At 32.3% G+C, this 23,979-nt stretch overlaps 1 protein-coding gene across 1 annotated transcript; it reads right to left on the reverse strand.

The window, feature by feature from the left end:
• Positions 1–4,839: 4,839 nt before the first annotated feature.
• On the reverse strand, positions 4,840–22,147 carry LOC111626456. Its single transcript, XM_023369833.1, has 19 exons — positions 22,123–22,147; positions 18,697–18,881; positions 18,383–18,616; positions 18,142–18,325; positions 17,951–18,075; positions 16,894–17,043; positions 16,675–16,807; positions 16,445–16,600; positions 16,289–16,374; positions 15,987–16,209; positions 9,395–9,573; positions 9,079–9,312; positions 8,833–9,016; positions 8,640–8,764; positions 6,095–6,244; positions 5,883–6,015; positions 5,604–5,759; positions 5,452–5,537; positions 4,840–5,331 (listed from the first exon to the last, which is right to left on the reverse strand). The coding sequence occupies exons 1-19, from the start codon at positions 22,145–22,147 to the stop codon at positions 5,110–5,112; spliced, it is 2,970 nt and encodes a 989-aa protein (XP_023225601.1). The 3' UTR covers positions 4,840–5,109.
• Positions 22,148–23,979: the final 1,832 nt, after the last annotated feature.

A 23,979-nucleotide genomic window follows, 5' to 3' on the forward strand; every position in this document is an offset into this window, starting at 1 on the left:
TGATGTAATTGTATTTGATTTTGAATTGATGTAAGTGTAAGGCTTTCCGACTATGTGCGATTGTCGGGACGGTCGAGGGGTCGAGGCAATTGTGTTTATGCATGAAATACAAAGACAGGCTTGCCATCTTTTTACCATTTAATTAATTAATAAAGGTTTTCTTACAAAAGTTTTTAATTTGCCACAATTCTTAAGGAGAGAGCCCAGGAAAGTTCAAATGCACTGTAGGGTGTCTTCCTTCTGTCTCTTGTCGACGGCCCCGGGGCGCACTGTACAGCCTTGAAAAGGATAGTTCTTCAATTAAGGATGAATTTTCAAGAGTGCGAACAACTCCAGGAGAGCGAATCTATCTCAGAGATAGATGAAAAGACCAACAGCGGATTTGCACGGAAAACCAAATTTTGGAGCAAAGAACGTCGTGTCCTTGAAACACACGTTTTTATAAGTTTCTCTCTTCTATTGCGTTCCGATTGGTCTTCCATCGTCTCCCGGTGACAATTCGAAATCCTTCGGGGGCGAAATCTTTTTCGACATTTAACCCGATTCCCGATCATCAAAAATTTCTTCAAACTTTGATATTCTTCCCGCATTTCTAGTCTTTTGTTTTTCGCTAGTCTTTGATGTATAAAACTTTTATTGTTAAACTAGACTTTAAATCTTGCTTTGTTTTAATTTTGGAAGGTGAGAGCTTAACTGTAGCGTCGGATTTACATTATTCAAAACATAATTTCGATTTCTCCGGACCTCACATAAGATTTGTACAACTTCGTCTGGTATAGGTTTTAACATTGCAGCAATTTTTGAAAGTAGGGATTATCTAGGGGAAAAACATTGCTTAGATATAATATTTGAGTTTCTTGTCTTTACAAGGGTAACAAGATAAGTTCACTGCAAAATACAAATTGCGTCTTGTCTGCGTTGTAAATTGCAAATTTACGCTAAAGTTTGTCCGCATTCATAATTTAGCGGAACTCTTCGTAACAAGTTCGCGAAACGCTAATGTTACGAGGAACACTGGTTAAGAACCGCCGTATATTTAGTCTCAATAGTGGAGAACGGTCCTAAGCACCAAATGACACATTTTGAGATGTGCTTATCAAAACAACATATATTTTCTACGTTTTTAAATTAAATTTTTCCGGTACGTTATTTATCTTGAAAAAATAGTTTTAATTACACAGTACTGTTAATACAAAACCAGATGATTGGCAGATGATATTTAATTATCTTAAAACAATATTACTAAAACGAATACTTTACTTCAATTACAAATAAAGTGAACATTTTCTTCGAACTATTATTATTCCCTGGATATCTTTGTATTAAGAAGAGAACAAAACTGATTTGGAAAAAGAAAAATCTACAAATGTTTAAAAAGTCACGCTTAACAAATTAATTCTAATTGGCATAACCGAATGTATTCTAAATATCGAATCTTCTACAAAATTTAAATGAAAAGAAATTATTTAAATTACATTTTATTTGATAGACTATTATAAATAAATTTATTAAAATTTTTTAAATGTAAATAATTTATATTTGTAAATAAATTTTAATGAACGAAAATTTAATTCGTACTCTAATCTATGTAATCATACTCTTTTTACAACGCTTTATTTTAAAAACTAGAAATAAAATCTCTCATTTTAATTAAATGCTGCACAAAAATTTTGAATAAAAATTCTAAATTTTCCTCGGTGAGGAAGCGATCGAAAATAAACTAAGAACGCCAAATTGATTATCAAGTTGCCGAAATTAAAAATCAAAGGAACGCAACTGTTTATATTGCAATATCACACTCCAAACCGTTCAGTCATTCTTAATTAAGAAGGAAGTAGGGGAAGGTGGTGCAATATGGGGCCATGGGGTAAGACGGGGACGTCTGTTTATTCGTGGTTAACGCTCTTTCATTTAGCTGTTATTTGGGAAATTAAATGTCAACCTCAAAATGAATCACGGGACGAGAGAACGTTCGAATCGCTCTCTTTGTTTGGAAGTAAGACAGTTTTCCATGTTTCGGCAATACTGTACTTCATCTAATTTTACGCCCGCTACAAAGTTTCTACAAAGTAAGCATCATTGTGAACTTTTACATTACCTTTTAGATGAAGATATTATGGTATTCGAAGTAACCTTTAAGACTGAAATTGTTTAGTTTTGAAATAAAGTTGACCCGTGNTAAGAACAATTTTAAAGAAGCAATTGCAATTAATACATTACAAAACTACTATGAAATTTTTTTTAAAACGGTGCCTTTTTAATAGAACTTACTCCTTCTTGAGTTAGATAACCAGTTACCATAGGACCCAAGAAAGCACCGACTGTTGGCAAAGTTGCTAATAATCCGCACATAGTACCTATTTGGAAAAAAAATTTTTTTAAAATATTTTTAAATAAAACAAAATTTTATTCTAAATACTTGCCAGCGAAATCTGGAGCCATATCCACGATGGTTGGAGTGCTACCTCCAGTATTGAATCCGAATAAAAATAGTCCAGCAGATAAAATACTTATAATTAAAGGTATGTTGCATCCAATTCGGGGAAGAGCAATTAAGCATACACCACAACCAACTAATCCTATAGGGAGATTTTTTTATGAATGTACTCATCTTACCCCACGGGTGAGGCATGATGATGATTACGTATAATTTTAAAATATTAAATTTTCTTGATTTTAAAAACGTTTTTCTAAAATTACATTTTGTATTATATACTGTATTACCAAATATTGTAGTTGCTGAGAATAAAAAAATTATTTGTTCTCATTAAAGTGGTTGCCATCTTATGACTTTTCAAACCTTAACGTCATCATCCTGCCCCACCTTCCCCTATATAACGAAAACAAACGTTTATTTTAAATAGTTTGTAATTGAAACACGTTTCAATATGATCAAAGTACACGAACTATAGTCACATATACGACCGTTATCAGATTTTACTTGCAAATTTTAGTTATACGCTACTTTTTTGCTAATTGTTAAAAAAATGCTTGCAAACTATTAAAAAATGTACTGCCATTGGCAATACACATGTGCAAAGTTTCAATTAGATCGGAAATTGGGAAATTGATACATTGGAACTTTTTACCTAGACAGACGGACAGAGTAACTTAATAAAAGCTTTAAAAACAGTTTTTTGGAGACTTTTGCACTTTTCAATTGCTTATATTTCGGCAACCGCATTACAGAAAATCTTGAAATTTTGCACACTATCCAAGAAAACAATTTTCCTTTGAACGACATATTTGGAATTGCTTCGGGTGTTAGGAGGTTGGGTTGTTGTTTGTTAAATTGCAATTGCTTTTATGGCAACGCAACACTTGGACGATCTGCCTAGGGGATGCCTTCCGGAAAGTCTTTTAAGGGAAACTGGTCCCTATTTAGGCGTTACAGACGTGGAGAAAACCCGGAAAACTCCACGTGGCCAGCCCGTTCGAGCGAAGCGCGAATCCATGACCGAATTCCCAGTGTTCAGGATACGAAGTCTGCTTGACCACTGGTGGGTCTTTTGGGGGTTGGGCACATAAAATTTGAGGCTTCTTTATAGAAATTTGAATAATTTCATAATCAAGAAGCAACATCACTATCTTCTTGTAATTTTAAATGTGACTTTTACGTCCCTGCCTATTCCAGTAATAAAAGGTATGGTTTCCCATTAGAAAAAACTTATAATTTTAACCTTAAAATAATCTTGACCTTTGACCTAGACAATAAGGTCAAAGGTACATCCAGTTGTGAAATTTCCTGCTCTTTCCATTTCCGGGATCAAAAATGTGTGTTCCCATTAAAAATACAGACGACCTACAAATGACCTTGGAGGTCAAGGTCACATATGAGGTTACCAATTGATTGGCCCCTCGATACCCTACAACTTTTGTTTATACCTTTTTCCAAAATAATGAGATCCAATTAAGTTATTTCAATGTCTCAAGATAAAAAATACACCCCTGTATATTTTATATTTATATATTATACTTTTAATGGGATTTCAAGTATTTTTCAGTCACCAATAACATCATAATTATAGAATTTTTTGAAAATTTTTACACTTGCTAGTCACGTAATAGCCTGCAGTACATGATTGACCAATAATATGTTAAAATTTTTAAAATGGGCTATTATTTTATACGAGGTCGGGTTTTTTTCAACCTCCGATGGTTCATAAAACAAAGACAAGTGTAATTAACAAAATGAATTTATTTTATGAACCATGGAAATTGAGGAAAAAAACAGCCTATTTAAATACCCAATATTTTAATATAAAACTTTCAAAAGGGTCTTAGGAAGCGGTCAGCTCTCCAGCGAGCTATTAGACATACGCAGACTTTTTTGGATTATTCGATAACTTCGTGTCGCTATTTTCTCTCATTGTAAATCTAGGAGACAAAATGCTAATCGCGTAAGTCCAACTGACACAACAAATTTATTCAAAATTTAAGACATCCATAGTATTCATCATGAACACTAAATTAATCAAAATCGGTTCATTGGTCGTGGCGATATTAAGGGTCAAAGTTGGCACTTTAAGATTAAACTTGTGACAGAGCTATAATTTTTTTTTCATCCAGCGCGGTAACGAGTTCTATGATAAATTGTAGAACGACAAACGACTTTATGTTCATTTAATAATATCTACTCGAAAATTACTCGAATTTTTGAAGTTATAATATATAATTTATTGTATAAATTCAATAATAAAATATACTATAATAAATTATTGTATATTGGAAATTAAATATTATTATTTCAAGTTTTGATTTATTATAATAAATTAATATAGTTTAATATTGACTTTTTTACATAATTTAGATTTAAAACAAAAAAAAAAATGTATCACAGATAAAAATTATAATTTTACATATATACAGTATGACGAAAATACAATTTCATGATCAGATAAAGAAAATTTGAGACTTCTTAATAGAAATTTAAATAATTTCATAATCAAGAAGCAACATCACTATTTTCTTGAAGGCAAAACAGTTTTGATATTTTTTTTCATTTTCTTTGTTGTATTTAATTGAACTATTTCTTATCAAATAAAAACAATACAAGCCATTGGAGTAGCAATATTTTAAAATAATATATCATAAATAAGAATAACTGTGTCATTGTATTTGTCCGCGTAAACTTGCGACACAATTTAAAGAATCAGAATTACGTTCTTTACTGATTTCTTCTTCAGTTAACGATGGTGAACTTTGTATAATAAAAGGATATTTGGCCCATGGCTGAACTTCGGCCGAACCCCATATCAAAAAGCAGATTCCACCAGATATTAGTATTCCAGCCGTAATATATAATACGGAATTCCACTGATCTATCGTTTGCTTAAAGTAAAGAAATAAAGTACTTCAGTAAGAACAATTTTAAAGAAGCAATTGCAATTAATACATTACAAAACTACTATGAAATTTTTTTTAAAACGGTGCCTTTTTAATAGAACTTACTCCTTCTTGAGTTAGATAACCAGTTACCATAGGACCCAAGAAAGCACCGACTGTTGGCAAAGTTGCTAATAATCCGCACATAGTACCTATTTGGAAAAAAAATTTTTTTAAAATATTTTTAAATAAAACAAAATTTTATTCTAAATACTTGCCAGCGAAATCTGGAGCCATATCCACGATGGTTGGAGTGCTACCTCCAGTATTGAATCCGAATAAAAATAGTCCAGCAGATAAAATACTTATAATTAAAGGTATGTTGCATCCAATTCGGGGAAGAGCAATTAAGCATACACCACAACCAACTAATCCTATAGGGAGATTTTTTTATGAATGTACTGTAATTTTTTATGTACTGTACTGTACTTTTGTATTCGGAGGAATATGCTGCTCTGAATGCAAAGTACAAATTCACAAACATTTTATGATCTTACCAGCGAATTCGAAACTCTTTCTAATGACAGTTACAGAAAAATGCCTTTTTTGTCTAAGATAATCGGAAACATAACCCGAAACAATCATTCCTAGACAGAGGAATGTGTAAATAATTGCAGAAGCGATACCATTCTGTAATTGTTTAAAATTAATACAATTTAATTCACATAAGTTTAAAAAAAATACATGAAATATATTTTATGAAAATTACCTGTTTCAAAGTCATGTTGTAAACTGATTCGAGATATGAAGGTAGTTCGGCAGTAACAGTAAACAACCCCCAAAAATTTGCGAATCTCGTGTAGAGGAGAGCCCAAAATGGAATTGAAGTAAATATGCTCTTCCATGGAACGGGTAATTGCTTGAAAAGAAATGCAACAACAACGTTACGAAGTTAATTTTATAACGAAAATATTAATACTGTATATTTGAAGCAAATTTACAAACTGGGTTACGTCCGTCAAAACGAACGTATTATTGTATTATAAAATTTTTTAAACATTTTGGTTTTACTCCCAAAAAATGTCTGTATTGCTTAAAATCTATTAATTATTATTGGATTTTATTTTGTACGCACTATAAAAATTAGAAAATTCAAAAGTAAAATGAAAATCAATTGAAAAGTTATGCAATAGGAGCCATTTAGTACTTAGCTGTAAAGAAATAATCATTGTATAACAATGAAATATCAACTACAGTAACTGAATATTAATAAACTAAATCATAAGCGCTGGCTAGGAGTCGTCAATCTTAAGATTCCTCTAAATTGAGTTTCCAAACGAGTTAATGGCAATCAATTGTTAACCGCTTACCTCTAGCCAAATTATTTAATTAATTAGCCTTAAAGTAGATCGATGAAGAATACGAAAGTTTGTTTGATACGCAAATTCTATTATGACAGCGAAATTCCCGAAGTTTCGCCGAATTGCCGTTGTTTTCTTAAAACAACTTCACTACACCGGATTTGGTTTCATTTGGACTACGAAAAACAGGATGGGTCAGAAGAAACACGATAATGTTTGAAGCGCTGTAATATTAAAAACGTCAGTTTTAGTCGATATAAGATTTTTGTTTGCACGAATTAGATATCAACTAGTTAGTCTTTGGACGATTTTCAATCACACGACAACCTGTGCACTCTCAATATTGATGTATGTTTGAAGTTAAGTTTAAAGCGTTGTAGAGCGCTACAAATGTTCTATTACTTCTATGCACCTTGTATGTCTATAGACCGTATTGAATATTATCTTGGTTTAAATCTTCAGATATTGTTGACAAGCCCGTAGAAACAGATCGGACCACGTTTTGCTGCCAACCTTACTAATGCAATTCTAATTTCAAACCACCCGCTAGCGTGCAACAGTCAAACCAATATTTCTCCTAACTTTGGAAAATGTAACATTCCAACGAACATTGCTTATATACTATACTGTACATTCACACTTTAATGCTGCGTGTTTAGATTTGTCTTAAAAATTAGAAAATATTGTTATATTAACGTTATTTCTTTAATGTTTAAAATGCGTAAAATTAATATAATCACATTACTAAGCAATTAAATCTCACCTCATTCCAAGAAAACCTAACACTTACAAAATGCATTGATAATATTTTTTAGAATTTTCTCTGCCCTGTTGGCACCAAGAGGGCCTTTTTAATAAGCCCGTTACAGGTTCGGTCAGATCCAGAATGGGACGACAGGATGGTGAAGGACGGGTGATCAATCTAATTTGGCGATCCTTGATATACTGTAAATAATACTTCAATAGGCGCATCTTACTGTATTTTCTGTTTCGAACTGTTTATTTTACACAGATCAGTGAACTAACCATCGATTGGAATGACCACTAAGAGGTCTTACAGCGTTGCCTTCAACTGAACGCAGTTGCACACGCAAAAGTTATGCAATAGGAGCCATTTAGTACAGTACTTAGCTGTAAAGTCCGGAGCAGCATCAGTGCGGAAATTCAAAGTGCATCCAAAGCAGATTCACGATTGGAGAGGCAAGCGTAACGCTCTTAATGCTATCAAGAATAACAAGGAAGCAAAGAGGCTGGCAGAGGAGGCGCAAGAAGATCAGCGAAGAATTAGAATGTTCTGTAGTGGATCTGTGAACAGCGAGAGAAAAATAACACAGTATTTCCAGACGGATAGTGATGGATAAGGAGAAATATTCACCCAATTAGATAAAAGTGGTAAGCAAAACGCGGTGTTCACAGCTAATAGAGGGCGGCTAGAAAAATTCACGAAACGTAGCTACGTTTATATCGCAATAACTTCATGCTTACGGTAGTAATGCTGTTGAGCAATAGTGTGCTTTTCTTGTTAATTTCTTACAGCTTTTATTATTTGGGAGAAAATAGATGGAGAAACCACGGAGTTGGTTATGGTGGAAAGTAGAACCGTAATTTCCCGTTTTTATATCACTAGTTTTGATGTGAAATTCTGCGAGAATGAAATAGACGCCGGAGTTAAGTATATTCTGTTCAATAGACGTCTGGGAGTCTATTAGAAAATTTACATTATAATAATAATAAATTATATATTAATAATATAAATACACAGAAAGTTCTAATATAGATGTTTAAATAAAATAATGGCCTAATTAAAATTTAAACGTAGATTTTTAAAGAATGCTTTATACAGTATATCTTTACGTCAATGCAAAACTGAATACATAAGGGTTTTTTTTATTTATTAAAAACTGGTATATTTAATTCATTTACATGCTATTTTATAAAATAAAATTTATTCACCTTTTTCGTGGAATTGGGATCTTGTTCTAAATATATTTTTTCCAGATTATTAATACCAGGATGTTCTGTGGGTTTGTTAAATACGGTGAACGCCCAGAGGACAAACCATAAACAACCACAAATACCTAACAAAAATCTGTTTAAAATCGCAACTGATAGAAGATAACGGTTACCGAAACGAAACTTGTCTTACCGAGAACGTAAAATACGGACGGCCATCCACCGGCAAATCCATTTTCACAAAGATGGGCAGCGATGGGAGTTGCAATAATAGATCCTACGTTAGCTCCCATACAAGCGATGCCTAATAGAAAACTTCTTTCTTTCAACGTGCTCCAATATACCATCATAATGAACATGGCCGGATAAGTTGCCCCCTTTAATAATTAAACAAAATAAATCTACTCAACATTAAAACTCATTCGTCTGTCGAGCTTACCTCACCGAATCCACTTAAAATACGAACAACGATTAAGACGTCGTATCCAGCTCTGGCAGCAACAGGAAATAGTAAATTTAATAACGAAGAACAGAATACTCCTCCTCCAAACAACCATTTTCCACCGATTTTTTCTGCTAACCATCCTCCCGGTAGCTGCGTGAAAATATAACCGTAAAAGAAAGACGCTAAAATAATTCCTTGTATGTAAGGATCCCAATCAAATTCCTTTTGCTATAGAAGAAGAAAACACGATTATTTTCACTTGCCTTAAAATATTTATGACACCTTTTAATATGTAAATTTGGAATGTTACATTTTGGAATTCGTAAGTTGAATTGGCTTCTGGATTATCACAGCGATCGCTGGAGATAGGCGTTTTGGTGTTATTTGTCATGGCAACTAGAGCGATGCTCAGGCCAACTCGAAAACATAAAACGATGCACAAACCCGAAAAAAACATAAAAGTTAAGAAGTAACGAGCCGGTATATAATCTGAAAAGTTTATAAAAAAAATTAAAAATATATGTTATTACTCCAAATTTAAAATTTCATTATTAATTCCATTTTTATTTTATTTCCAAGTCAAAATATGTCAAATACTAATTTGAAAATTTATTATCGTTTAATTATTATATCAATAATTATTTTAGAACATATAAGAAATATTTCTATAAAATAAACTAAAAATAAAGTCAAAAGATATTTTATTAAAATTTCATAAGATTTTTATTAAATTTTCCGATTACTTTATTAAAATAAAACTCGAGTTATAATGTGTTTTCTTTTTAAAACTTCCATTAAGTTCAACGTCTAACATAATTTAGGGCTACAGATAACAAAGACGATAAAATTATCAGAGTAGATGATAAATAACCTAAAAAATTAGTCAAAAAGCAATTATAAAACTAGAATGAACAACGAAAAGCGGACGATTTTGGCAGTTCCAAATACATTTAAAAAATATGGAATTATGGAAATTTGTTTACAAACAATTCAATAACTAGTACTGAAAGTGAACTACAGAATATTAGTAAGAATAACAGATTATACAAAAAACAGATTATAGAATAATATCATTTGCTATTCATTCTGTGCTCAATTGATCATATTTGGTTTTATTTGCATTAAATAAAATTCGTTTAGGAACTGTAAGTTCGGTTAAATTTAGCTTGTAAATGTTTTACTTGTAGATCATACGGTATGTTTAATAAGTAAAGGTTTACTTACTCCAAATAGACCATTTTGGTTTATCTAATAGAGAGTCTTGATTTTCTTCCTCCATTGTTGTTTTTAACGTCAAGTGGGGCGGAATTTATTATTGCTTATTACTGATTATGCTTATCTACGGATAGAAGATTAAAATCTATCAATTATATTAAATAATTTAATACATTCTATAAAATATTAGTGTAAAAGCTATGAACGACCAAGATATTACCGCGTATGAAATGTAAATTTTCTCAGTACTGTATATTAATGTAATTAATTTTGCATTTTATTACATTTTAAGTTGATTTATCACTACATTTGATAATTAAGCTTAAGTAATTGATAATATCATTTTATATGAATTATACAGCAAATAATTATATAATCTATTAAATAAAACTTATTATTACCTATTAAATTGTACTTTCTACTATTTAATAATTAAGAGTAATTTTATAATCAAACATATCTAATCGTTAAATCATAAAGTCAACCGAGCGTTCAAATAAACATTGATTTTAATAAATATAATATTACTACATAAGTTTTTAATTTGTTGCCAACAGAAATAAATTCTTCTAAATTAACACTCATGTTTTGTTTCCCACAATACAGTATAAATTCAGTAGAAACGGCGTCAGGTTTCAAAAATTGCCTGTTAGTAAATAATTAATAAACAAAACATTCTTTATCGAAATGCTCAGAAATACAATTTATTTCCGTAGGTTTAAAGCCCTTGATTTTTATTTTTGAAATCCATTCTTGTAATAAACTGGGCCTTGAATGAGAGGAAAGATGGCAAGATACAGTGGGTGATCGGTTAACGAACACAATCCGTTCCAAGACTTTGTTCGCTATCCGAATTGTTCGTTAATTAACCGATTATCGATTTACCGTAGGTTTTGATGGGGATTTGATTAATTCATTCTGGAGACCCCCAAAATAAAAAAAATATATACTTTCTTACTACGTTTATTTATATGTAATAATAAAAATACATATATACACAGTCTTGCATTTTTATTAGTCATGTTTTTTTGTTTATGGGGTTAAAGAATCTGTCTAAAGTCGATTGTTTTTCTCTCTTCTTCAGGATTTTTCAGAAGTAATTAATAGCATTTTAATTGTAGAGATCCCTAAGTCTAATAACCTCAACCTGGTTTGGATGCCATTCTAAGATCATCGTTCTGACATCATCCCACTTCTTCAAAAACATGTTTAATAGCAGATATCGATATTAATTCTCTTTTTAAGAAGAAAACATATCTCGCCGAGTTTCTTGGTGTTCTTCATTCAAGAGTTCTTGGCGTTCTGCTGTCGTCAGATCCGTTTCAAGTCCATTATGAGTTCTTCAATGTTCTTTATTTCTCAGATCTGATTTTTGTTACTCCTTAAGCTGCTTGAGTCTTCTTGATTATACAGTAACTTTCTTAAATAAGATTGAACTGTGACCTACTGTAGACCTGTTCAAGCCATACTGCCCAGCAACAACAGACATCAGACATCTGCCCACTCTCTACCTTTGCTATTATACTCTCACCTTTCGAAAATAAAAACCGTCGCAAAACTTAACGAGTGCCCACCCGACAGTCTCTGGAATACTACAAGAAAATTGTTTCTGCCAGAAAAATAAAAGGCTGGAATTACAAAGGAGAGTTTTAAAGTTCGGAGGAATACTATCCGATCAGTATATACCGGGTTGAGCGTCGATGTCGACGTCTCGCGCGCTCCGAAAGGTTTCAAATTGTTGTCTGAAGACAAGGGAAGATCAATTGGTAATCGGTATTCATTATTTTACGTCTCTTCTTCTTGTGTTTGTTCTATGAGGTGTCCGTTGTCCGAACATAAAAATCTTTCGCGAAAGTGTTCGTTATCCGATTTGTTCGTTAACCTATCACCCACTGTATTCCTTTTTCAATCTTCCTTTCGATTTTCATGTGTATATTCAAATATATAACATGAAGTGGACAAAATGAATTCTAAAATTGTTTGAACTTAAATAAAGTTTTAAAAATAACCTATTTATTGATCTATAGTGATATAAACACATTTTTATATATCACGTGAGCCACTAAGTCACGTAATAATACTTCATTATTCGAATTCAATAGGAATAAAGATACTAAAAGTTCCACCTCTATCTTCTTCGGGTCCAACATCGGCATTTCGCATTGTTTTGCGACGCTTTCCTTAATCATGTTGCAAATATAAACAATCCAATGGTGCCTCGTACTTCGAATTTAATTCGTTCCAAGAGGCCATTCGAACTATTCATTAGTCTGAATCAATTTTTCCGTTAGAAATAATGAAATGGCATTCAATTGTCTTTTACTTTTAATTTACTTAAGTAATAAATTAAAACTTTGCGCGCAGTTCGAACGCAGAAGCATCGTTCGAACTCAGGGCCGAATTTCTCTAAAATTTAGCGAATACTTTAATGACATTTTAAAACTTTAATAAAGAGTAATTAATCAATAATAAAACAAAAGAAAATGTTTAAAATAACAGGAAATAGTGTTTCTCTACAGGGATCCTAAATCATGGGATCTTGGTTGCTTTTTAACCATTTAAATTTTCCGGGAAATTCTGCAAAAATTTTGTGTTAAGTTGGAGAAATTTTTGCCAATAGAAAATATAATAGTACAAGTATATAAACAACAACTCCATAAACTCGATTATTAATTAAAGCCAAATGAACTGTTGAATTATCGAGTTATCATAAGGCTAATTAAATGAATTGATACGAATTAATTTGTCTAGAAGTAGACGCCATCTCGTGCTAATTTTTATAATTATAATTTTTTAAATTTTTATTGAGATTTTCTTCCAGAAATTTTAACTTAAAATTAAAATTATTATATTTTTGTGGAATCGCCGGAGCCGTTAAAAGCTGGGCAACAGAGGATCGACTTTACTTTCATCAGAAGATTTTTTTTTCTTTTATTTTAAATGAGTCAAATCAACTAAAAACACCGTTTTGGAGATTAAACGAGAGAACATAACAGAGAGAAGAAATAAGAAATTGACTGGCCTCATACAGTACCTCAATACTGGAAAGAATTACGAAAAAGTTGCAAATCTTCGCAAATGATATAGATTTTCCAGTCTTTCCAATTAAGTCTATGTTAACTTTATCAGAAAGCAGATGTTAGATTGTCTTTCTGGAGTACTTGCTGATTCTTTCTCGTATGATACAGATGAAGGTAATGAATGAATATACAAAACCATGTGACATCAGTAAAATAATAAATTACCACTCCAACACACCCATGTATATTAAAAGAACATATTCAATGTGTATGTTAACAAAATCAAAACACGTACAAGTGATACTACTAACCAAAACATAGAAATAGACTAAATTTATCGCACCTTTCAATTAAATAACTACCCAAACAGAATTATCAACAAATGGCTACACAACCACTCTTCAGGTCAACCCAAACCAAAAACACAAATAATTTACATAAAATTAGATTATATCCCTACTATTTTTGAAAACAACTAAAGAATATTAATACCATATAATATCATTTTAGCACCCACACTAAACAATAAAATCAAAATTTCTTTTAAAAACCAAAGAACAAACTAATAGTAATACTGACGTTTTATTAAATAATAATCTTGTTTACAGCTTCGCTTGTACGTGTCATCCAAAGTACTATTACATAGGTGAAACTAGCAGAGTATTAAAAACCTGTATAAAAGAACATATAAGAGCGGTAAAGTATAATTACACCAACTCAGCAGTCGCTACTCATTGCAACCAAACTGGCTGCAGGATCTCACTCGACAGCATCAAAATCCTTAAAAAAGAAAAAATATATATATTATCAAAAGAAAAAGTAATGAATAATGTCCAAGAACCAGCTGTCCTCAACGCATCTTCGATGGATTCTTCAGATAGCACATACATATTAGTTTCTGTGACTATTCATGTCAAGATAATTTCTTCTTTATTCTTATATTTATTCCGTAATAATTTCGTTAATTTTTTTTGTATTTGTGTAAATTTTAAATCATTTATTCCCTTTAAATTCCTATAAAATGAACTGGCTTACGGAATAAGATATTTGGTAGAATTGTCACTGAGAACAGTCGTTAAAACGCTACCGCCTTCTAATCTTGTCTTTAACTTTTAAAATTCATACTGGAGATTATGACGATTCAGACTTGTAGAAATTTCTTTATTCACATTTTAATTTTTATTGTTTGAAATTTTGAATTTTCTACATTCTGACTAACAAGGGCATTATTAAGAATCTTAATTGCTGGGATTTTGTTGAGTTTTGAGCCTATATTGTTTACTTTTTAATAAGAAAAGGTATAGTACTATTAAAAAGTGCGATAATACAATATCCTATACTTGTACTGTACATTTGTGCGTCTACGCAAATTTGAACAACCCGGTGTTGTGGTACCACGAGCTAAAGGGTGCAGATTTAATCTGTATTTCAAATAGGTTCACTTTATTTTTAACAACTCAATATTTTTCGGGCAGCACGGTACTGTTGATTACATTTTCTTCTTTTCTTTCACGAAAGATAATTTACATTAAATTCAAATCCTACTTAACTGAACTCAATGCACAGTGATTGTAACATTTTATTCTTGGCAACTTGAGCTTTCTAAGTGAAAGAAGCTTGGTGGTGATAAAAAAATTATTTTTCTTATCATTTAATAAAATTTAATACATTGTATTGTATTTTGCAATATAGTTTAATAAATCTTGTTTAGTTAATCTGGACTGTAGTAATGGAATTAACTTATTTTTTTGAATTTTAGTGTATTAAACGTTTAGGAGCATTTGAAATTACTTGGCGAGTGAAACAAGAAAGCATTATGTTGTACAGTTAGAATCCAAAATTCCCGATCTAACGGACTTACTGTAAAACAACATCATACTTACATATAAATTCAATTGAAACTGAAATATTCCTGAAAATGTAGAGTAAAGTACAGTAGAGCGTCGATTTTCCGAATCAATTGGGGACTGGGGTTGTCCGGATAACTGATATTTCGGATAACTGATTTACGTACGAAAAAATAGTTTAACGTATCCGATGTCGAAATTTTTCTCCGTTGCGTGTCGCTTCGCGTTGAATTTTCGTCGATGTTAAGCCTAACGAAGACTATTGTATCGTTAAAAATTATTTTTTTATTTTGTACAAACAAAATAAATATATTGAAAAATATAAAAATAATAAAAAATTATACTTCAGATTTTAATTTAGTATCAAAAACGTAAAATATTTGAGTAGCCGAAGACATAGCCAAAGATTGAAGCACCACAGCACTGGCGAAAATTTAAATTTGCCGACTGGAATTTTTTCGGATGATTGACGTTTCGGATGATTGACTTTCGGAAAATCGACGCTCTACTGTATATTTTATAGTTCAATAAAGATGCATAGTTTTAAGTAAAATCAAATTTGTTTTATTTCTCTATCATTCTCTCTTGGTTACAGCAAGTAGATAATAAAAGATCTTTCAATAATATAATTCTTATATTATTGAAAGATATATTAAATCATTATCGTTTTAATACATTTAATTTGCGTTGAAATTATACTCTATTTACTACTTTACTGTTTTAATTACTAAATACGCATAAAAAATAGAAAACAACAATAGTAATAAATAGAATAATTTGTTATTATTGATATAATTCATTTACTCCAGCCAGTTCCATTAAAACTTCACCGAATCGTTTTGAAAACTTGCCACACAATCCAAAGATTTAGGATTTACAACTTTGTTACTTTCTATACTCGAAATGGAATTATTATCCATAATTGACGGTACTTTAGCCCAAGGTTGAACCTCGGCCGAACCCAATATTAAAAAGCAAGTTCCACCGGACATTATGATTCCAGCCGTGATGTAAAATACCAGATTCCATTGATCAATGGTTTCCTTGGATTAAAACAAAATTTTAAAAATCAATAAAAATAGGTAAAAAATTTAATTAAAATCTTTTAAATGAAAAGCTTACTCCGTCATGAGTTATTAAACCAGCGACCATAGGTCCTAAGAAAGCTCCCGAAGTTGGTAATGTTGCCAATATTCCGCACATAATTCCTAATTGAACAAACAAATGATTTCAAATTAAAATGGCCGAATAAAAAAACATTTTACGTTGAATGCTTACCAGAAAAGTCAGGAGCCATATCTGCTATGGTTGGTGTGCTTCCTCCAGTATTGAAACCGAAGAAAAACAGACCAATAGACATGACTGTTGTTATTAAAGGTATGTTGCATCCAATTTGCGGAATAATTATTAAGCATGTGCCGCAGCCAATTAATCCTACAAAATATTCTTTATTAAAAATTTGTTCGAAAATTTATTCGAATGCAAAATGTTAATCCTTCCAGATTTACCTGAAAATTCGAAACCTTTTCGAATGGCAGTAATAGAGAAACGCTTCTTTTCTCTGAGGTAATCAGAAACATAACCAGCAAAAATCATTCCAACGCAGAGAACTATATTTACAATTGAAGAAATGTCACCATTCTAAAATACGTACAAATAAAAATATATTGTAATTTTTACATGAAATTTTTAAATCTTATAAATATTTTTCTGGATATCTGTGTTACCTCTTTTAATGTCACACTGAAAACTGATTCGAGATAGGATGGAAGTTCGGTAAGAATAATAAACAGTCCCCATGCAATTGCAAATCTTGCGTAGAAGAGAGCCCAGAATGGAATGGAAGTAAACATACCCTTCCAAGGAATTGGCAATTTCTGAAAAAGAAATAAAATCGCAACTTTACAAAATTTTCTCGTATCGTAAAAACCAACAATATTTATCGTAATAACAAGTAAAGATTGTAAAAAATGTAAGTATGGAGTTAAGAAAAGTGCATAAGTTCAAATACCTTGGAAACATTATCGTAAAAGGAAGTACTGTAATAAGTTAGTTAAAAAAAATCAGCAAGATTAGTGTTCCATCAGTGCGTGTGAAAGTTATGCTACGGAAAAGGCCAATAGCCTTTACACTTGTTAAGTGTAAAGGCTATTGTAAGAACGTTATTGTGAAAAAAATTGTAAATAATAATAATAATTCAATGGAAAATGATTTTACGTAGAAACAATTCTTAAAGGAATTAGTAGAAATGAAAAGCTTTAGTAATAATAATATATGAATATATTTTGCAAGAACAGGTAATATGATGATAAAATTAGTAGCAGTGACTTTCCCTTTCAATATTTGAAAATCAGTAAGAATAAAATTACTACAAAATTAAAATTATAAAATGGAATCATTCGGTGAAAAATTTGCACAATTCCTTTGGGGTACAAAAATTTACATGTTGTAGGTCTAGGGACACCATATTTCTAAATGCGCCATTGATGAGAATGCTATGACAGCTCTAATAACTTACAAATACTGTATTAGAACATGCTTCGAACTTGGAATCGCTACGGCAATAGACTGACAGCTTACAGCTACTTTACGAATACATACAGTATATGTTCGTAAATATGTATATACCGGGTATATAAAATTTATATATTCGATAACACATAAGAACGTAATAATTAAATTTCATTAGTACTTATTAAAACATTAAGAAATTTGCAATTAAAATATTCAATGGCATTTTATAAGATTTACCAGATCGTAATTTTAAATAAAAGATATATTCACCTTCTCCGCTGTGTCTGCATTTATTTGTAAATATAATCTTTCTCTTTCGCTAATCCAGGGATGTTCTGCAGGCTTATTGAAAACGCTAAAGACCCAGACGAGAAACCACAAACATCCCCAAACACCTGAAAAATTTGAACTGTGTCAAAATTAAACTACAATCATACTAATTGATATTCATATAATCTTACCAGATACGTAAAATACCGATGGCCATCCACCTGCAAATCCTTTTTCGCAAAGGAATGCGCCTAAAGGAGTGGCAATGATTGCTCCTACGTTTCCTCCCATGCAAGCGATGGCTAACAGAAGGCTCCGTTCTTTCAAAGTACTCCAATGCACCATCATGGAAAACATGGCCGGATATGTCACACCCTTAAGATTAACGGAAATTAGTATTCCTTAAGTTTAAAAACTTTATTTACGGCTTACCTCAAAGAATCCACTCAGTACACGGACAACAATAAAAATGTTATGTCCTGCTCGGGCAGCGACAGGAAACGTAAGATTTAATAAACAAGATAAAAATACTCCTCCCCCGAAAAACCATTTTCCGCCTAGTTTTTCCGATAACCATCCTCCTGGTATTTGTGTTAGTATAAAACCGTAAAAGAAAGATACGAGAATGATACTTCGTAAATAAGGATCCCAATAAAACTCCCCTTGCTAGAAAGAAAAATCAGTAAAGATAAGCATTTATATGTGAGATGTTATTTATATTTCAATTTAAAATTTTGAAATGTTACATTTTCAAATGAATAAGTCGATCCATTTTCGGATATCGGGCAACGATCTTGTGGGTGTCTAGTCGAATTTTTAGTGATGTTTACCATAGCGACTATAGCAATACTCAGTCCACCACGAGCACAGTATGTAATGCACAAACCCATGAACAACATAAAAGTTATAAAGTAACGAAGCGGTATGTAATCTGGCAAAATTTATTTTAAAAAAAATTATTGTCATTTTAAGTATCGATGGACATAAAACACAAAAAATACAAACTGATTTCGAAAGTAAAATGAAAAAATAATAAAACAATTAGTTGACAAGCAAGAGATTATAAATTATTTACATAAAAATATTACAGAAAATTTAACAGAATAAATTTTTCTGATAATTTCCTAACATCTGCTCTTTTTTTAGTTTCCCTGCTATTATATACAGGTATACCTCGCCTTACGTCGGTAATTGGTTCCAGGAAAACGACGTAAGTCGAAAAACGACGTAAGTCGAATTTACCTGTCTCCGAATCTACTTATCACTAGGAAAGCATTTTAAATAATATATGGTTAATAAAAATCTATTTTAAGCTTACAAACAAATAAATTTTAGTTTTTAATATAGTACAAAAAAAGTAATCTAAATTTACGAATGCGTGTACTGTAAATACAGTACATACTTGTATATATTTTAATATGATTTTATGTGCTTTAAACGTTTATCTAGTGATATTACGACTTCAATATTTGTGGCGGACAGACGTAAAGTCGAATAAAATGACTTAAACTTGATTTTTATTTTTCCATATACTTTTTTAACAAGCGACGTATAATCGGGAACGACGTAACTCGAAACCGACGTAAGTCGAGGTATGCCTGTATTTTCAATCTTTCGATTCTTATTTTCGGATCAATTTGCAAGCCTGCTTCAGCACTGTAAATTGAGCCTAAATCGTTTGTTCTGTCATTTAAGTTATTGCTGGAGAAGTATGAAAGGTGTGTTTCGTGATTTTATCGTTAAATCTCAGGTTATTTTTATAAAAAAAAAGTGAATCTTTTTTGAGTTGACTACTTTGGGGCTTCTCTTTAGAAAATTTTAAGCTATGTTACTGTGAAAGACCGAAATTAGAGAATGTCGATATTCTCTGGTGAATGTCGACACATACAAAATACGTCGGTGAAAGTCCGAATAGTTGGTTATATTATTATACATTCGAACAATCGCCGGTGTATGTCGACAAGCACAGATAAGCTTTGGTGGAGGTCGAAACGACACCCGAGAAGCCGATGTCGACAGAAAGGTGACANCTTCAGCACTGTAAATTGAGCCTAAATCGTTTGTTCTGTCATTTAAGTTATTGCTGGAGAAGTATGAAAGGTGTGTTTCGTAATTTTATCGTTAAATCTCAGGTTATTTATATACAAAAAGTGAATCTTTTTTGAGTTGGCTACTTTGGGGCTTCTCTTTAGAAAATTTTTAGCTATGTTACTGTGAAAGACCGAAATTAGAGAATGTCGACACATACAAAATACGTCGGTGAAAGTCCGAATATTTGGTTATATTATTATACATTCGAACAATCGCCGGTGTATGTCGACAAGCACAGATAAGCTTTGATGGAGGTCGAAACGACAGCCGAGAAGCCGACGTCGACAGAAAGGTGACAGTCTGTCGCTAAATCTTTTGTGGGCAGCCGGAGATAGGACATGGTCTTTTGATCTCGTGAAGTGAAGATCGGTTTGTCAGGTCGAGTGGCGGAGGATGAGAGGGGTCGTCAGTAAGGCGTCGGCGATATCCGAATAAAAGACTCCATTAACAGATCAGTTCGTAATCACGTAATAACGTGATCAGTTTGTAATTTGTAAAGAAAAGTTACTTTCCATAGATGAGATTTCTTCTCAAGAAATATCGCTGAGAGAAGCAGCTGCAGCTAATTCGAAAAATGGAGGGCAAGGCTATACACGCTGTCATTGCAAAAAAAAGTGTTCCACGAATAAATGCAGTTGTAAATGCAAGGGACTCTTGTGCAGTTCAAAATGTCACAACAGTTTAAATTGTTGCAATAAATAAGATTGTATAACGTTAATCACATAGATTACATGTAAGTTTATTATTTATTATTTTCTTTAATGATTTAGAACAGTGATTCTCAAACTTTTTCGATCCACCGCCCCCTTTGTTCCATAAAGTTATACCCAACGCCCCCTAACCCATTTTCTCTTGTGTGCGAAAAGGATTGGAAATATTCTTAGGAAAACTTTTCTATGAATCTCACACTTTGTGCCCTTACTGTACATTGTTCTCATCATCTNAATCGCCGGTGTATGTCGACAAGCACAGATAAGCTTTGGTGGAGGTCGAAACGACACCCGAGAAGCCGATGTCGACAGAAAGGTGATAGTCTGTCGCCAAATCCTTTGTGGGTAGCCGGAGGTAGGACAAGGTCTTTTGATCCCGTGAAGTGGGGATCGGTTTGTCAGGTCGAGTGGCGGAGGATGAGAGGGGTCGTCGGTAAGGCGTCGGCGATATCCGAATAAAAGACTCCATTGACAGATCAGTTCGTAATCACGTAATAACGTGATCAGTTCGTAATTTGTAAAGAAAAAGTTACTTTCCATAGATGAGATTTCTTCTCAAGAAATATCGCTGAGAGAAGCAGCTGCAGCTAATACGAAAAGTGGAGGGCAAGGCTATACACGCTGTCATTGTAAGAAAAAAGTGTTCCGCGAATAAATGCAGTTGTAAATGCAAGGGACTCTTGTGCAATTCAAAATGTCACAACAGTTTAAATTGTTGCAATAAATAAGATTGTATAACGTTAATCACATAGATTACATGTAAGTTTATTATTGTATTATTTTCTTTAATGATTTAGAATGTACTGTTTGTTTTAGGTTCAACAGTTTATTTACATGTGCTGTTACTTAAGCTTTCTCCTATTCTGACATATTAAAAAGTTGCATTTTTGTCTTAACGTAATAAAAATATTTTTATTCAACATTTACAATCAGTGCGTGCTGAATGTCGACATTTGCCGATGTAAGTGAGAAATAATAATATTTAGCAAATATTTCGTACATACACGAAACGACTGTGTGAATGCTGACATTCGCCAGATATCGGTCATTCACAGTAACAGCTGTTACTACAAAAATTAAAAACAACGTTGTCTGTTCCGCTAGAAATATTGGATATTACAACAAATACTGAAAGTGTGCAAAATGTGTCTGAATATAGTGAGATTAAAGATAATTTCAACAAACAGCTAATGGAGTTCTACACAAAACAGCGTGGACATTTGAAGAAACCATGGATTAGAGAAAGAAATTCTTGAGGTTAATAGATATATAAAAATGGTAACATGGTGCACAGCGGATGTTTATCGAATATTATTGGTGTTCTAAGTATGATGTCATAAATACATTATCTCATTTTTAAGAAAATGTTACCTGAAGATCCTACGGTACATGTCATACCTACTGAACAGTATTTTGATGTATTGATGGAGATTCAGAAATCCTGTGGACATGGTCGTCGTGACAAAATTCTATATAGTATTAAACAGATTTTATATACAAAAGAGCAGTTGAAATATTTGTTGCGTTATGTCCTACCTGTAAACCAAACGCAATGCCCACCTAAGAAAAGTATTGTGACTGACCAATAGAGTTTCTAAAGATTTTAATGTACAGTACGTGGGCATTCGATTTAATTGATTTACAGTCAGTACCAAATGAAGAGTATAAATGGCTGTTAAACTACCAAAATAATTCTAAATATTTACACCTTAGACCACTTTAATCAAAGTAGACGTCTGAAATAGCTGTGGAACTGTTAAAACTTTTTACAGTTTGGAGCTCCATATATCTAACAGTGACAATGGCCAGGAGTTCACCGCAAAAATCCTCGAAGAACTTGTAAATATGTGGCCGGAATGTAAAATTGTGCATAACAGTCCTCGACATCCACAGACACAAGGTAATATAGAACGCAATAACCAAGATGTCAAAAATATGCTTAGATCTTGGATGCCGCGACAATAATTTGACAAAATGGTGAATTGGGTGCTATTTTGTGCAATATCAAAAAATGCATAGTATTATCGAGCCGTTGGCAGATCACCTTATCGAGCCTAAAACTTGTTTACAAAATTCTGGTATTCCTGATAATATTCTTTCATCTATTGAAACCGAGGAGCTAGAGAACCTTGCCAACAGTGATCTAAAAGTTGTAAAAGGCGTAGAAAACATTCCATATGATATTTCACAATGGGCATTGCATAGTTCTGATAATTTTATTAATGAAAATACCTTTTATAACACAATAACCACAGAAAATAATGAAAATTTATCAACTGATCTAACCTGTCCAGCCCACCAGTGGCCAAGCGGTCTTCATACCCTGAACACTGGGAGTTCGGTCGTGGGTTCGCGCCTCACTCGAACCGTCTGGTCACGTGGAATTTTCCGTTACATATCTTCTGGGAAGTCTTTTTTAAGGGAAAATGGCCCCTATTAGGTGTTATAGACGTGGAGAAAACTCGGGTTTTCTCCACGTCTATAACACCTAAATATGGGCCATTTTCCCTTAAAAAGACTTCCCAGAAGATATAGATCGCCCAAGTGTTGAGTTGCCAACTTAAGAAACCGTCCAGTGTACCAAAATGAAACTAGTGGAGCTCATTGGTGTAGTTCCTGCTTTAAACATGCCCATGCAATTTGCAGATTATCTGAGGCGATGAAGCTTATGGTTCAAAGATGATCCGTTTTATATGCAAAAGCAAGCGTAATATACAAATTGAAAGAGAAAAAGCGCATAAAGAAGTAAACTGACTGCAGAGAAAATGGTTGACGATACTTTAACGGTTTTAAAGTGTTTTCTCATTTTTATAATTTAATTTTGCACTGTTTAGTATGTCAAACTACGTCTTTATGTCGTGATTTTACAAAAGTTATTCCTAATTATAATAAAGTACAGTACCTGAATATTAATAATATTTAATAGCAATACATATTTTAAAGATTTTAAATGATCAATGAGAAATTGATCAGTTATTATAAATAATTAGAGGAGAAGGTGGTATTATGGAACCCCAATTACATTTTAGTGAATTGTAAACAAGGTATCATAACTACACCCACATTTTTTGTGCGAAAAGTACTGGTAACTAGTAAACTAAATGTTCCTAATTGGATTTTTCGCTAGTGTAATTATAAGTATGGTTTTTGAAGGCTTTTGTACAAAAAGTCCGAAAGTAGGCTTAGAGAAAATCGGGTGGTAATATGGAACCTTACTGTATATTTTCA

This window comes from Centruroides sculpturatus, unplaced genomic scaffold, assembly GCF_000671375.1.
Source record: "Centruroides sculpturatus isolate CEXI.00-Female unplaced genomic scaffold, Cexi_2.0 scaffold313, whole genome shotgun sequence".
NCBI classification, from domain to species: Eukaryota; Metazoa; Arthropoda; class Arachnida; order Scorpiones; family Buthidae; genus Centruroides; species Centruroides sculpturatus.

Coding starts and splice junctions, on each gene's coding strand:
- LOC111626456 (XM_023369833.1), bottom strand. CDS start 22,147: ATGACATGTACCGTAGGATCTTCAG. Junction 16,808..16,893: donor TCAGTGTGACATTAAAAGAG/GTAACACAGATA, acceptor TACGTATTTTAG/AATGGTGACATTTCTTCAAT. Junction 6,245..8,639: donor ATCCCAATTCCACGAAAAAG/GTGAATAAATTT, acceptor TTTCTTTTCAAG/CAATTACCCGTTCCATGGAA.